The 16,599-nt window shown below is 39.1% G+C and overlaps 1 protein-coding gene across 2 annotated transcripts; it reads right to left on the reverse strand.

The window, feature by feature from the left end:
• Positions 1–1,223: 1,223 nt before the first annotated feature.
• clxn (calaxin) lies at positions 1,224–15,328 on the reverse strand. 2 transcript variants are annotated; one of them, XM_069913941.1, is made up of 6 exons: positions 15,197–15,328; positions 12,046–12,201; positions 11,052–11,156; positions 8,224–8,303; positions 3,203–3,307; positions 1,224–1,435 (listed from the first exon to the last, which is right to left on the reverse strand). In XM_069913941.1, exons 1-6 carry the CDS (start codon positions 15,279–15,281, stop codon positions 1,385–1,387), a joined length of 582 nt encoding a protein of 193 aa, XP_069770042.1. In that variant the 5' UTR covers positions 15,282–15,328; the 3' UTR covers positions 1,224–1,384. The 2 variants fall into 2 exon arrangements, with proteins under 2 accessions (XP_069770042.1, XP_069770041.1); XM_069913940.1 differs by lacking the exon at positions 8,224–8,303 and adding an exon at positions 8,349–8,500.
• Positions 15,329–16,599: the final 1,271 nt, after the last annotated feature.

Genomic DNA, 16,599 nt, shown 5'->3' on the forward strand with positions numbered 1-16,599 from the left:
GTGATGCTGCGGCTGTTTAAGGCATTGGTGAGGCCAGATTTGGAATATTGTGCTCAGTTCTGGTCTCCAAATTATAGAAAGGATATAGATATAAGATGGAGAGGGTGCAGAGAAGATTTACAAGGATGTTGCCTGGCTTACAGCATCTAGAGTATGGAGAAAGATTAAAGAGACTGGGACTTTATTCATTGGAACGTAGACGGCTGAGAGGGGATTTGATAGAGGTATTTAAAATTATGAAGGGAATAGATAGCCTAGATGTAAATAGACTCTTTCCCCTGGGGGCAGGGGAGGTTGGAACAAGAGGGCATGTTAAGGGTAAGGGGGCAAAACTTTAGGAGAAATATTAGAGGATGCAGAATGGAAAGATCTTGCAGAAGAGATAGTTGCGGCAGGGTCCCTTCTGTCATTTAAGAGAAGGTTGGATGTGTACATGGAGGTGAGGGGGCTGGAGGGTTATGGGCGGAGAGTGGGAAGGGGAGCTAGTGGAGTTGTTCAAGGGAACCGGCGCGGACTTGAAGGGCCGACATGGCCTGTTTCCAGGCTTTAAACAGTTATATGGTGCAGAAAATCCCATCCAGGTGGTTACCACAATAACTGCAGAAATACTTGTCATGATAATGCACTGGGTTGAAGGAATAAAATCAAGCCCAATGGAATGAAATTAATATGCAACTGAATCAATTTCCAGCTTTCTTCAGGTGTGGAATTCATTTCAATAGAAATGTATATGTATTTTATTCACATCAACAAAATAAAATTACTAAACTAACAGAAACATTAACAATGCTTAATGTATTGAGTTTATACTATCTTTTAATTATACAATTTAAGCAAAAATATGGTTATTAGGGAAAATATACATTGTTGCAGTGCATTGCCATAATCAATTTTAAACATATTTATAAATGTACATTGTTTCATTAAATGTATAAAACCAGATGTATTTCTATTTCTTTTTAAAATTAACATAAATTTAAGCAATTAGGAACGTTCAGAAAGTATCGTACAAATTGCTTCCTGATCTTTCCCATCAGAGGCTTTTGCATTTTACATTTTGTTTTTTAAGAAAGGCAAGTAACTGGCACCATAAATTTATTCTGTGATTGAGTATTGGTTTATAACCTAATCGTAGATATTTTTGAAAAATTAATGGCAGAAACCAGTGTTTGCATTTCTGTACCTTCATTTTCTATGTGAAGTAATTGCTCATCAATATGGTATGACAGGAAAAAGATTTTATGCAGTTAAAATGTGTGAAAATCACTTAACCAATCTCACAATGACCAATTCCTTACCACTTGAGCTACTGGTAATGAATGAGGAGTTCACTTAACCATTATAAATATAATGGAGAAGAAATCTGAAGAAGCATCAATAACAATTAATCGTTCTTGGATTTCTTAAAGGCCTGTTCCTCAAATGCGAGTGCACTCTACATGAAAAGATAAGTATATTATTGAAAATTGTATCGCAATGATGCAAAAAGATTATATTTAACAGTTCTCCTTTTCTATCTCTATTTGCTACTATCTGTTTCCATTTTCAAGTCACAATTTTTGTGTAAAGATGCAAATGCCTCTTTATTGCATTCATCCTAAACCTTTCATCCCCCACTCCTCCTCCACTCATCAACAATATGTAAGAAACTCATGGACTTGTAATCACAAACAATTACCTTTGCAAATTCCCCACCTTCCCCTTCCACTATCGAAGAAATAAGACCCTGGCCTGACCCAACACTACCTTCTTTCTTAAAACTTCATGTGCCTTAACACCTCATCCTCCAAAGAGGTTCAGTCTCCTACCCTATTGAGGCAAATAGCTGATCACCTAGTGCAGAGCCTCAACCCAAAGTTTTGACCATACTTTGCCTCCACAGATGGTGATCACCCAATTTTAGTTCCTGATTTCTGTATTAGTTACTATATTAATAATACTCACCCCCACCCCTCTCTCCAAGATACTTGCAACTCTCCTTCAACTCCTGTCAGTATGTACTTTAAAACAAGCTTGCACCTCCACCCTACATCTCTGTATTTGCATATCACACTCTCCAAAGTCTTTGGACAAGCTGTGGTCTCACAATTCATGTCCACATTTTACAGATTTTTAAAGGAAAAACACCTGCAATTTAAAAATGCCACTCAAACACGAGCTCATCAACATTTCCAGTACAGCAGGGTGAAAGGCTCAATCCTAATGTTACTTCCAATGAATGTTGTGTGGCCTGCTGAATTTCTCTAGGACAGTGGTTCTCAACCTTTTTTCTTTCCACTCTCATACCGCTTTAAGTATTTCCTATGCCATAGGTGCTCTATGATTATTAATGGATTGTTAAAGTTGGAATATGGGTGGAAAGAAAATGAAAACCACTGTTTTAATTGTATCTAATTGATTAGTTATGTGCACGGGTCTCATAACTCCAAAGGAAATAGGCCAATGACAATTTTTCTCAAGCAAAATATTTCAGTAACAATTGGGTCCAGAGAAGTGATTCTCAATCTTCCCTTCCCACTCACATACCACCTTAAGTAATCCCTTACTAATCACAGAGCACTGATGGTATAGAGAGTTAAAAGAAAAAGGTTGAGAACCACTGGTCTAGCACTTTTGTGTACTGCCCTAGACCCCAGCATCTGCAGAATTTTTTTGTTTACCTCAACAACATCTGGCTGAATGGTTACATTCTAGAAACACTGGACAGATGCGTGAATCTTGAGCAAACTACTTCTGGAGGAACTCAGCAAGTCAGATTACATTACAGAATACAGTAGAAATAGTCAGCATTTCATATCAGGACCCTCTATCCATCTTTCACACATTCTGCCCTATACCCCATCACTTCCCACTTATTTCCCTCTTTATACATGTATTATCAATCTTAAACTCTGTCAAGTTCCTCAAGCAGCTCAATGGTTGCATTGATGCTTCTCTCAAGCTAGAGAATCAGCTTCAATAGCTTCACATCTAGTAATCCTTAGCCTTCCTCTACATCTCACTTAAATACTGTGAAACCAGTATAAAAGACCATAATAATGCTGATAAAACTTGTTCTACACCATCACCACTTCCTAGTATATGCTTTTATATAGTGAAACAACTTTTTATTACCACGTTTTACAATATCTCAAAACAATATTGGAAACAGTGATGGAACAATCTAAGAAATAAATGGAAATTGGGCTTTTAAGCATCCTACCTTTGGATCTGGGAGGCATGGTCCAAAAGCTTCCAATAAGAGGTTTTCATCTTTCACTGCCTTCTCAAAGTCTACAAATGCAACTTTGTTATCACGATCATAGTCCTAGTAAATGAAAAGGGGATAGATTACAATATTTCAACATAGCCTTACATGGAGCAAATGGATAATGTCATAAATTCCCATTTTTAATTTACAGTACAACTCCGATTATCCAAAATCACATTATCCAAAATCCTCATTTATCCAAATTTTTTTTGGACCCATAAGTGATGTCTGTTCACCTCCAAAAAAATTTTTGGATAAATGAGGATATTTTAAACAATCAGAAATCCTCAGTTATCAGAATTGTTTTCAGAACTGAACAGACCTCGCATGTTGAAACAAATATTCAACCGACATGAAACTAGAACGACGATTGTCCTCATTTCGGGTAACGCTCTCTCACCTTTCTCTTTCCATTTATTTACCTACCCCTATCGATTTTCCTCTCCAATTCTCCCTCTCAAACTGCGTGCCACTGTCTCTCAGCTGCAAGCGGGCAGAATAATCCCTTGCCCCAGTGTCATCAAGGAATGTGGTCTCCCAGACAGGACTGGGCCTTGGTGGGGAGTTGTCAGTGATCGTTGGGAGGAGGAGTGTGTACAGGTGAAGACTGGGTTTGTGTCGGGTTCCAACTTTGAGAACCATGACGTGAAGCTGGAACAGCCCCTGCCAGAATGAACCCATGGAGAGACAGGAACCGGGAAGCCTCCCGGGGATCAGCAGCAATGGTGGGGACATATTGGGGATCAGCGGCAGCAATTGGGAGGTCTCGGTGATCTCATGGACACCTAGTAAATATTGAAAGGGCTGGAGAGAGCGGACATGCAAAAGATTTTTCCAGTAGTGGAAAAGTCTAAAACCAGAGGGCACAGTCTCAAAATAAAAGGATGTCCCTTTAGTACAAAGGAAACATTTCTTCAACTAGAGGATGGCGAATACGTGGAATTTATCCATTGTGGAGGCTGTCATTAGCCCCTTTTTCATTGGTTGTGCAGTGTCCCGGGATAGGGTCCACTGGGTCACCCTTAAGTGGGACACAACTTATCCCCAGGGATTGGAGTGTTTTACCTTCAACTGGAAACATAACTTTCTGCTGTCCCTTTTCCACTGGTTTTGTCACCAAATGCCAGGGATACAAGTAGAGGTAGAGGTGGTTAATCCCTGGCATGAAAATGACATCATTTGACATCGGCGAGCTGACAATTTTCTTTTTCCATTGTCCCTGTCCCAATTAATTCCTGGAACAGGGTGCCAGTGTATATTTAAAGCAGATGTTGAAAGGTTCTTGATTGGCAAGGCAATCAAAGGATATGGGGAGAAGGCAGGAGAGTGGGGTTAAATGGAAAAATACAACAGCCATGATTGGAATGGAGGAGTAGACTCAAGTCGTCATGTTTATTTATCATTCATACCATGCTCTCACAGTAAAGTTGAGATGGCATTTCTCCAGGACCACAGAGGATATTTACATAAATTAGAATACAAGTTAAACACATTAAAATATTAAAAATATCAAGACATATACAGTAAAAGTCCAAAGTACACTATCCACATATGTTCTGGGAATTCAGGAGTCTGATGGCTTGAGGGAGAAAAAAAACTGTTGCCCAATCTGGACACAAGGACCCCAAGTACTGTAGTACCTCATACCAGATGGCAGAAGGAAGAAGAGTTTACATGAGGGGTGTGTGGAGTCCTTCACAATGTTTATTGCCTTTTGCCTGCATTGAGTGTTGCAGAAGTCCTTCATGTCCACTACCCTTGACAGTCCATTCCAGACACGAACACTTTTGTGTTTAAAAAAAACTTGCCCCGCACATTTCCTTCAAATTTCAGGCACCACCTATAGAAGGGAGTACCCGATCTTTTCCACTGATTTCACTATTCTCTGCAGGGTTTTGTGGTCCAGGGAGGTACAGCTTCCAAACCAGGCGGTGATACAGTTGCACATGGTCCTCTTGATACAACCTCTGTAAAATGTAGTGATGATGAATATGAACTTTCCTCAGCATTTGCAGGAAGTAGAGGCGCTGCTAGGCTTTCTTAGCTATGGAGCTGGTGTTAAGGGACCAGGTGAGATTCTCTGCCAAGTGTCCTCCAAGTAACTTGACATTCTTAACGACCTCAACTGTCGAGCCATTAGTGGTCAGTGGAGCACGGTTCCCCCAGGCCCTCCTGAAGTCGACAACAGTTCCCATACCATGCTATGATGCATCCAGCAATGCAGCTTTCAATGGTAACCCTGAGAGACAAGGGAAACATGCTGAACTTGGTATTTCAAGGAAGTGGAGGTCTTGGTGCTCTTTCTTGCATTAATGTCTTTGACCCAGTTCAGATTATTGCAGATATTTATTCCTGAAAACATGAACATGGTCAATGGTCAGTAGAGTATGCTTCCCCCAGGTCCTTCTGAAGTCAACAACCATCTCTTTTGGGTTGAATGGCTCAATTCTGCTCCTACATTTTATGTTTCTCGCCAATTTGTTCATGTTATGTCAGCCTGCTCTTCATCAATTTAAAGGTGTTTCTTTGCCACATTTTGAAATGAGTCCAATTCTCAGGCCTGCAGCTATTTATGGAAACTGTTACAAACTAACAACCCTTTTTTTTGTTTAGAACTAAAGGAACTTTGATAGCACTAACACAAGAACAGCAATGGAAATTTCACCAGACAATGGTAAATTCAAAATAATAGTTTTTATTAAACTACCAATAACATAGCATTTCTTACTTATCTCTAAATTTAACCCCATTACATGCAAATGTAAAACATAGGTGTGTGTGTGTATGTGTAATTAAAGTCCCACTCTGAAAAGTCCATTTTTAAAACTTCAACAACATTTTAGTCTTGCTTGAAGGTCTTAAATTCTCAGCTCAGAAATAATTATAAAACGCTTTTAAACATCATATCTTCAGACCGCTTTACTCACAATTCTTTTGATGAGATGTCTTGAGAGATGTTCTTTAAAAAAGAATTGACCATCTTTTGAGCTCTAATGTACCTCTGTGAAAAGGAGAATAAAATTCCCAGGATCAAATCTTCCTTTTACTGAAGATTTTGGAATCTGCTTTCCACATGAAGAATCTGCCCTCTTTTCAAAGAGACAGCAAATGTGGCTATTTTCTTCCATGATTAATTCATAAACCCAAACAAGGGTTAAATGAAGTAGCCATATAAAAATGGACCCAGTAGAATTCTATCCTCTTTTCCAAAGAGTCAGAAAGTGGTCCTCCTTATTTCAAAAGCCACTTATTCTGTGTTCCTCTTTTTCCCCAGGAGTAACACACAACAGCATCTATTCTGGTTACTGTAATTCAACTCCACTTTTCACAAGTTTCCAACCTATTGTGTTACAGGGTTTTGACTTCTGTACTCTCCAAATTGATCTGATCCAAAAATATCTAAATTCAATAATATATTTCTCCAAATCATGTAACCATTTACATCAATGAGGTCAGTTCCAATTCTTTGAAATCATGTGACCATTTACTGAAATCTTTAATACTTGTTAGCAACAGTTTTTTTTAAAGAAATCTTGTGATCTTCATGCCTCTGTCTTGTAGATTACATGACTATGAAAGATTACCTCACTTCTGTTTCAATGGCTTAAGTATATCACTCACATGGCACTGAGTTTCATTTCTCTTGTTCAAGAGCCCTTAAGTGGTTTAGTTCAAAACAGATGGCTTCCTTCAGCAGTTCTTATTGAGTACTTTGATACTTTAATTTTTAATAAAGTAAACACTCCATTGTTCTTGAATAATTAAGAACCACTTCTGATCCATTAGCTCTGTCTTTGCAACTGCGAGAATGAACTCTCTTCTCTGAGTAAATGTGCCCCAGTATGAGCCCGCAACTAACTTACTAAGAATGCATACACAATATTTTAATTCTATAATTTAATTTAAAGAAATTTTTATAAGAAATATAACTTAACCTTAATCTAAATATTACTGTTCACATATATTCATATCAAAACTATGTTAAATTTTCCTACAAAACAAGGGCTTCATTGATTTCAATGAAACTGATTTAACCATTGAAAAAAATCAACAAAAAAAATTCTCTCCATTATAGCATGCAAAATAAGAATTATCAATAACATATTTCATAACATCCATAATTTGCTGTTAAATGCAACATCCAACCTATGTCTTTCCTAGGAAAGAGACCATTGAGAGTTTACTTCCTTCAAAAACATGCCTCCATAATATCTATCTGCTCTTCCATCCCATATCAATGCACTTCAGTCACATTCTCTAAAAGTTTAATTTTTTTTTAAAGGCAAAAAGCTTTTAAAAATATTACATTCCATTGAATTTATGTATTGATTTCAGGTTTTCTGTAATTCAATTGAAAAAAAGCTTTGCATTAACATTAATAATTTCTGTTAGATAAAAATATTTCAATTTCAAATTATGCTTGAGATTTTCATCATGCCACAACACTTGGAGCTCATGTTGAACTATTTTTCCAAATAAACTATTTGGCTCTTAACAACGAGGTAAATTCAGCTTGATGAAAATACGTTCACATGGCACTGAATTTCATTTCTCTTCCCTTGAAAGCCAAGATCCACGTCTCAGAATCATCTTGTTTTCTTTTTCATTCAATAGTCTCCAGTGCAACATACAACTTGGATATAAACAATATAATGTCTCCAGTGTTTTCCTTGTTATTTTATTTTACAATCAATCTCCTACAAATCAGCCGAATTCTTGAAAAGCATTCTGGATAACTTGTTTGCAATGACATACGAAATTGATAGTATTGACAAAAAAAGTCCAATTAATTATGGATTACTTTGAAATATTTTGATATGATAAGGAAATGAAAATAATTTAAGAAAAATTATGCACTGAATCTTTTTCCTGTTCTATTATAGAGTTAGAAAGACAAATTATCCACATTGTCCAATCTTTAGTTTTTAACAAATATTTGTTACAATTTTATTAAATTTAGTGAGAAAACTCACAATTAATAGGTTTTTAGGTAGCATTTGTTTTTGCCTACAGCACGAAAATGGGGTATCCATTATACTCATGCAAGGTAGACCTGCATAAGAGAAAAAAAATCTCAATCTATAGTCAATTTTCTTACCATTTTTTTCAGTGCTATCTCTACCAAGTCTTTTACTCCTTCATCAGGATCTTCTTCCGTTGGTTGCTTGACAAGGCTACTTTTGAGCATATGAAACATCTCCTCTCGTGAAATGAACCCATCTCCATTTAGATCAAAAACGTCAAAACAGACTGAATCGAAGTAAATAACTAACTTTAATCTCGATTAATTGACATATATACTTTATGTTGTCTGACAAATATTAATAACATAGCATTTTAAATGTAGCAAAATGTCCTGGATGTTCCAAGAATAATTATTTAACAACATACTGTATAACAACAAAGGTTTATGAGAATTATCCTGGGGATGAATGGGTTAACGTATGAGAAGCGTTTGATGATTCTGGGGCTTTACTTGCTGAAGTTTAAAAGGATGAGGGGGATCTCATTAAAATCTACTAAACATTGAAAGAGCTGGATAGAGTGGATGTCTCCTGTAGTGGGAGTCTCAGACCAGAGGCATAACCCCAGAATAAAAGGACATCCCTTTCCAAAAGAGATGAGAAATTTCTTCAGCCAGAGATGGTGAATCTGTGAATTTGTTTCCAGACAGGTGTGGAGATCAAGATACTGGGTATTTTTAAAGCAGAGGTTGATTAGTAAGGGTACCAGATGTTATGGGGAGAGGGCACACAATGTTTCTGCCACAACCCAGCCCTGTTCCACATCTCCTCCATTCCCCTCTGCCCCTGACCCATCAAAGAGAGAATTCCCCTTGTCCTTATCTATCACCCTACCAGCCTCCACAACCAACACATTATCCTCCATAATTTCTGCCATTTCCAATGGAAATGACACATTTCCACCAGACACATCTCTCCATCTTTTCCCCTCTCTTCTATGACTCTCTCGCCCACTCATCCCTTCCCATTACACGCCCCCTTGGCATCTTCCCCTGCAGCTGCAAGAAGTGCCACACTTGTGCCCACACCTCCTCTCTCACCAGCATTCAGGGGTCAAAACAATCTTTCCAAGAGAAGCAACGCTTTGCTTGTGTTCCGCAGAGTCATTGACTGCATCCTTTGCTCCCATTATGCCCTTCTCTACATCAGAGAAACTGGACGCAGACTGGGAGATCATTTCACTGAGCACCTTTGCTCTGTCCGCATCAGTAATTGTGATGTCCCAGTGGCCATCCATTTCAATTTTGCGCCCCACTTCCATACCTTCATGACTGCCATGGCCTCATGTACTGTCCAAACAAGACCACCTGTAAATTGGAGGATCAACCCTTTATTTTCCATCTGGGCACTCTCCAACTGGATGGGATTAATAATCAACTTCTCAAATTTCTGCTAGCTTACTCTCCATTGTCCCTCCCTTCCCATTCTTTTTGTCTTTTTTCCTCCATCTGTCCATTCACTCTCCATTCACAGAGCCTTCCCCCCTTACCCTGCTTGCTGGTGTGGCATTCCCTCCCTCCCTTATCCACCAATTAGTTCCTGCCTTTGGGACTGTGCTCCTCCTCCTGACCTTCCCCCCACCATTTTGTTTGGACGCCTGCGAACATTATGTCATATCATGATGAAGGGCTCAAGCCCAAAACATTGGTTATGTATCTTTGTATCTGCTACATAAAGTACACTAATTGACCTGCTGAGTTTCTCCAGCAACGTGTGTTTACCTCAACCACAGTGTCTGCAGACTTTTGTGTTTCATTTCATGCTAACTGTGCCACCCCTATAGAGTCAGAGTTATGGAATGAGAGAAATGCATAATGGAAATAGGCCCTTTGAGCCAATTTATAGACCAAGGTGTTTTCCTGAACTAGGTCCACTTGCCTGTCCATGTCCCTCTGAATCTTTCTATGTACCTGTCCAAATGTTTTTTAGACATTGTTACTATATCCACCTCTGCCACCTCCTCTGGCAATTCATTCCATACTCACTCTTCAATCCCCTTTAAATATTTTCCCTCTCACCTGAAGCCTATAGTTTCCTGTTTAGTCTCCTAACTCTAGGGGGAAAAAAAAGAATGTGATAATCCATTTTATATATGTCCCTCATAACTTTATAAACTTCCCAATAAGGCCATCCCTCAACCTCCTCCACACCAGAGAAAACAGTCCCAACTTAATAACTCAAGTTCTCCAGTCCAGCAATATCTTTGTAAATCTTTTCTGCATCCTCTCTCAATTGAGCACAGCTTTCCCAAAGAGGGGTGGGTGACTAGGTTTTTCAAGGGAAGAATATGGGAGGCTGTTCAATGGTGCAGTAGAATGGTCAAGTATAGAAGTAAGAAAACATGCCAAGTGCAATACACAAATATGCTGGAGAAACTCAGTAGGTCTTGCGTGTTAGCGGGTACTCTTCCCCATTGCCCCTTCTTCCCTCCTCTCCTCTTCACCCCCACTTCTCTATTCAAGCACTTTTCTGTCCTTTGCTCATACCGTGATGATGGGCTAAGCCCATCATAGTTGTTGCATGACCTGATGTGTTTTTCAACACATTTGCAGGCTTTCATGCTTAAAGACATGCTTAAGGATTTCTGCACCATATGAGCTGAGATTAAGGGCACAATTGTGGCTACTGAAATATATAGTAAAGGTATAGCATGTAGTACTGAAAAGAACTCATGATTGAACATGGCAGCATAGATCCAAACTGGCTGGTTCAATTTCAAAAGGTTACTAGAGAAGAGGGTGATAACTATAAACAAACAAAAAGGTAATTAATCCTACATTTAATCTTTTCATCCAAAGTTCCTCGGAGGAATATTGACAGTCCTTCAATCCACTCTTTCATGCTGACATAGCCATCATTGTCTTTATCAAATGCACGAAAAACTGAAAAAAAATCCAAACTAACATCAAGAATTTAAAGTTTATGTTAGTTACAGGTATTGGCTTTCCAAGACACAGTGGAAGCCTATTCGTCCCACTCTTCTACCATTTCCCTGAACACCTACAACTTATTATATTTCTCATATCCATCTATTTCCCTATGTTCCTTTGCAACTCACATATCCTAAAAGGTAAATCAATAAATAAGATCCACAAGTATTAATATATTTAATCAATTAAAGCAAAGGAGGGGACAAAAAAAGCACGAGCAAATATTCGCTTCCTCAATATGAGCCTTTCTTATGAGAAATAAGGATCTTATTATATCCTATGGCTTAAAAATAGAGTAAATCTCAAACTAACATTTTGGTTAGTCAAACCAGAAATGTGTTGATGGTACTTAATTCATGATTATAGTAAAAATAAAACTTTAGACTTGCAATCAATGTTTGAAAATAATCAGATGAGCTGACCTTCATTTTATTGATGTCTCTAGAACCCTGCTCTATTCAATTTAATAACAACCATATCTCCACTTTACAACGAGAAGTTGGAAATATTTTGATCTTAAGAGACAATATGCGCAGCCAACGTTGAGGAAAATGTAGACACACCTTGATGAAGGGCTCAAGCCCAAAATGTTGGTTATGCATTTTTTTTTGCTACATAAAGTACACTTTTTGACCTGCTAACTTTTCCTGCATTGTGTTTTAACTTCAATTACGGTGTCTGCAGACTTTCATGTTTTGCTCCTAACTTTATTGTGGAGTTGGTTAACACAACATCATGGCCTAAGGGACTCTATCATGTTGCAATGTTTTACATTCTATGCTCAAAATCCATAAATATACATCTTATGAAAATTCCTACATGAGAATATTGCAACACTCACCTCTGTCCATGATCATATCATCAGTCATTCCAAATGTGGTGTGCAGAACATTTCTAAATTTGTTTCGATCAAGTCCAACAGTAATACGTTGCTCAGGAAAAGTGTCAGCAAGGATACTGAAAACTTTCATCAAACACTGCACCTCCTGTCTGTTGACTGCACCAAAGATACAAGTACATACTAGTAAACTAAAATACAAAAAAAAACAGACAGTTTATCTTATACAATAGATCATTGATCTTTGAAGGAAGATTATTGAAATTATGCAATCTGCTGTGTTGTTAAGAAGGAAAAGAGGAGGAGTGCTTTTTATTGGCCTTTTCCAATTACTCCTCATTATCAGTTGGTTTTTCTTTCCAAAAGGCCTTTGATAAAGTCATGGTAAGCTTAGTCAACAAAGTTGGAGGCTAATGCAATCATATTAAAGCAGAGTGGAAATAAATGAATCTTTCTTGGGTTTGCATTTTGTGACATGTGAAATTTTACAACAATTCATAACCAACTATCCACCATCAATATCAACAATTTCAATGAAGGACCAAATGCGATATTTCCACATTTGCTTTTGATGAAAAGTTACGTGGGATTGCCAATTGAGAAGAGGAAGCAAAGAGGCATCAAGAGGATACAGCAGACCAAGTCCATGACGAAGAACATGGCAGAATCAATATAATGAAGAAAATAATGAAGTCCACTTTGGTGCACTAAAGAGAAAAGCAGAATATTATTGTGAATAGTGAATATTTCCAAATTAACAACACTATTTAGATCAATTGAGGAAGTGGAACAGGAATGGTGGTTGGAATTTAACTCAGACAAACATGCAAGTACATTTGGTAAGTTAAGTAAGGGAAGATTTATACAGTAAATGGTAGGGCCCTGGAGAATGTTGTAGAACAGAGGCCTAAGGATACAGGTACATTGTTCCCTGGAAGTAGTGACACAGGTAGACAACAGCAGTGAAGAAAGTATTTTGCACATTTGCGTTCATTGGTCAAGGTATTTAATACAGTTTAACAGTTAAGACATCATGTGGCTACATTTTTTTTCTTAAAAATGCAGCCGGTATCCTCAAAGACCTCCACCATCTAGGCAATGCCCTCTTCACTCTGCTACCATTGGGAAAAAGGTACAGGAGCCTAAAGACGAGCATTGAATGGCATAAGGGCAGCTTCTTCCCCACTGTCATCAGATTCCTGAATGATCAATGAACCAAAGACACTGCCTTACTTTTCGTGCACTATTTTTTTTTAATATAGTCATGTCATAAGATGGTTATAATATGAATGTTTGAACCGTGAAGCCTGCTGCAAAACACTGAATTTCATGACTTGTTCATGACAATAAATACTGATTCTGAATTGTACAAGACATTGGTGAGAACACTCTTACTATGCACAGTTTTTGTCACCTAACTCTAGGAATCTGAAAAGAGTGCAGAAAAGATGTTACTGGGAGTGGGCAATAATTTATAATGAGAGATTAGATAGGCTAGAACTTTTTTTTCTCCCTGTGGTGTAGGAAGCTGAGGAATGACCTTACTGAACTACACAAATCATGAAGGCATAGATAAGGCAAATGTTTACAATCCTTTTTCCAAGATAGGGGTGGTAGGTATATGAAACTAGCTTCCAGAGGTGGGTACAAATGCAGTATTTAAAGACCCTTACACAGGTACATTGAAAATATATGGATGAAATGCAGGCAATTTGAACCAACTTGGTTGGCATATATGAACTGGGTCAAAGAGACTGTGTCAGTGCTGCATGGCTCTACAGCTCTAAAGAGGATGGTGAATTTCAAATTCTTTATACAAGTAGACTATGCAAGTCAAGACAATAAACAAAGCAATTAACTGATTTATGGATTTTGAAGGATTTAAAGAACATGGTAGTATAGAACAGTGGCAGTAAAGCAGGAGATCAGCCTTGATCTTAATGAATAGTGGGGCAGGTTTGACAGCCCAAATGGACCACTTTTTTCTTAAATCCCCAAATGGCATACACACACCTACTATGTCCTACTGCAACTATCTTTACAGGATGAATAAAGTGAGAGATAAATATTCAAACTTACAGCTCCTCTCAGTCTCAGTCACCTTTAATTAGCATTGCACTAACAGTCATTATAAGGTGATTAATGCATCAGCCTTCAGAAGTGTTTGAGGATCCATAAAAGTAAAAGGCAGTCAACAACTCAGGCCTAAAAATCAAGTTTCACTTAGAAGCAGCACTTCACCTATGAATCCACAGAGGTCATTTACTGCATCCAGTGGTTTTTAAATTTTTTAAAAATTTTTCACACTATGAACCAGACTGACCAAAATACAAACAGACATTTCCCTCTTGAATATACAGTGTCATTTTCTGCCCTTTCTCCCCCCCTCCCTCCTTCACCCCCCCCCCTCCCCACCCACTCAACGTTCAAGCTATATGATACATTAAACAATGTCATCACAAGATGAAAATAAACAAGAAATTTGTGTCATCTACTCCCTCTCCATTGGGGTGACTGGGCACCAAATAAGTGATCACTTCATTATGCACCTTCTCTCTATCCACTGTAAACACAAGGTCCTCCCAGTAGCAACCACTTCAATTAATTAACACACGGACACATCTGTCCACTGCCAAGTTTAGGCCATCCGCAAATTGGACAAACAACACCTTGCATTCTGTCTATACAAATCTTCAACCTGACAGCATCCAATTTCTATTAATCTCCTCCACCTATCTCTCTCTCTTCCCCTCATCCCTCTTCCTCCCTTCCTCTAGCTCCCCAATCCCTTTTTGCATCAGAGCTACAGTATCAGTATCAGAGAGTCTTTGCCCTCTCCCCTGTCACTTCTCGGCTTCCTTTCTCTTCTCCCCTCCCACCTGCAATTTACCTCTTACCTGTCAAGCCGGTGTTGCTCCATCTCCTCGCCCCCACGGGGGTCTGCCTGACTTTCGGTGCTACCAAAAAAGGGCTCGGGCCTGAAACGTCGACTGCCTTTAACTTTCTTCGGGTGTAACGTGCGACCTGCTCGGGTTTCTCCAGTGCTGTTGTGCATTGGACCCCAGCAGCATCCGCACATTTTCTTGAGTATCCCTCATGTAGCATGACCCCACCCCCCACCCCCACCTCCCCCTCCCCCTCCCTTTTCACTCACATCGCTTGGTGAGCTTGCATAGGGTATCGGCAAGCTGCTGGTACTGTTTCCTGCTCATGTCCAAGGGCCGTATCCGCGACATCATTGCTGCCTCACCTCCTCGCCGGTCCGTCTGTGGCCGAGATGAGCGGTAACCGTGGCAACGCACGCCGACGTCTGCTGACGACACGGCGTGAGGGCGGGACAAAGCGGGAGCGCATTCACCGAGACGGGCAGAAATCCCACGGAGCGCTTGCACTTGCCTCAAGGAAAGCAGAAATCAAAGTTGTCATTTAATACGAAAACTTCCCGGTCCAAGAAGGAGAGTGGAATTAGGCTGAATTTAACGAGTAGGTCTTTGCAGCTCACATTGGACACGCAGGACTGGCTATGGAAAACTTTTTTAAAAACTTTAAAACTTTATTTTTTCGTTCAAAAAACAAATAATATATGACATATGCAACAATTAACCATAAACATCAACTTTTTTTATAGAAAAAAAAGAAAAGAACCCCCCCTTCAGCCAACTCTCCTAAGTAGAGCCATAAAGAAAGAAAAAAGAAAGAATATTAAAGAAAAATTAAATGTACATATTAAGATCTAATCAATATAAATTGAAATGTAAATATTCTGAATATAACAACCACTTATTAATAAAAAAATTATAATTATCACAAAACGTATGCAATTTTTTCCATTATTAATATTTCATATTATGCCATCTATTAACATCAATCATATTTGTATCTTTCCACGTACTAGCAATACATTTTTTCACTACGGACAATGTGTCAATAACATGAACATCGCAACATTCCCAAACTCTTTCTAATTGCACTCCTAATTTGCAGGCCTCGCAAACATTTTCCATCCGTGACAATGGCGTGTTTCCAATAATGACCTCGCAACACAACGGCGAAACCGGTCCTGCCACGCCGGGATTTGTCTCTGGCCGCTCCAGGAAGAAGAGATCGCTGGGGCTGTCTGTGGCTGTGATTTTTACATCTTCACTGGAGTGGGCACAAATGGCTGAGGGCTGGAGGACAAGCAAAGATGCTCTCCCCTTTCAAGAAAGGCAGCAGGGAAATGTCTGGTGTCTACTGACCTGATGGTCTAACGCAGTGGTGGAAAGGATTCTGAGGGACTGGAAAGGTCGGGCACTAATCGGAGACAGGCAGCGATGAGGAACAGTACAAGAAGGACCTCGTTTAGCTCGTGGAGTGGTGTCACAGCAACAACCTTGCACTCAACTGACCAAACCAAAGGGATGATTGGAGATTTCAGAAAGAAATCTGGAGAACGCGATCCAGTCCTCATCAAGGGGTCAGCAGTGAAGAGGATCAAGAACTTCAAATTCCTGGGTGTCAACATCTCCGAGGATCTGTCCTGGAGCCTTCATGTCGATGCAATCAAGAAAAATTGCC

The sequence above is a fragment of the Narcine bancroftii genome, chromosome 1 (genome assembly GCF_036971445.1).
Source record: "Narcine bancroftii isolate sNarBan1 chromosome 1, sNarBan1.hap1, whole genome shotgun sequence".
NCBI classification, from domain to species: Eukaryota; Metazoa; Chordata; class Chondrichthyes; order Torpediniformes; family Narcinidae; genus Narcine; species Narcine bancroftii.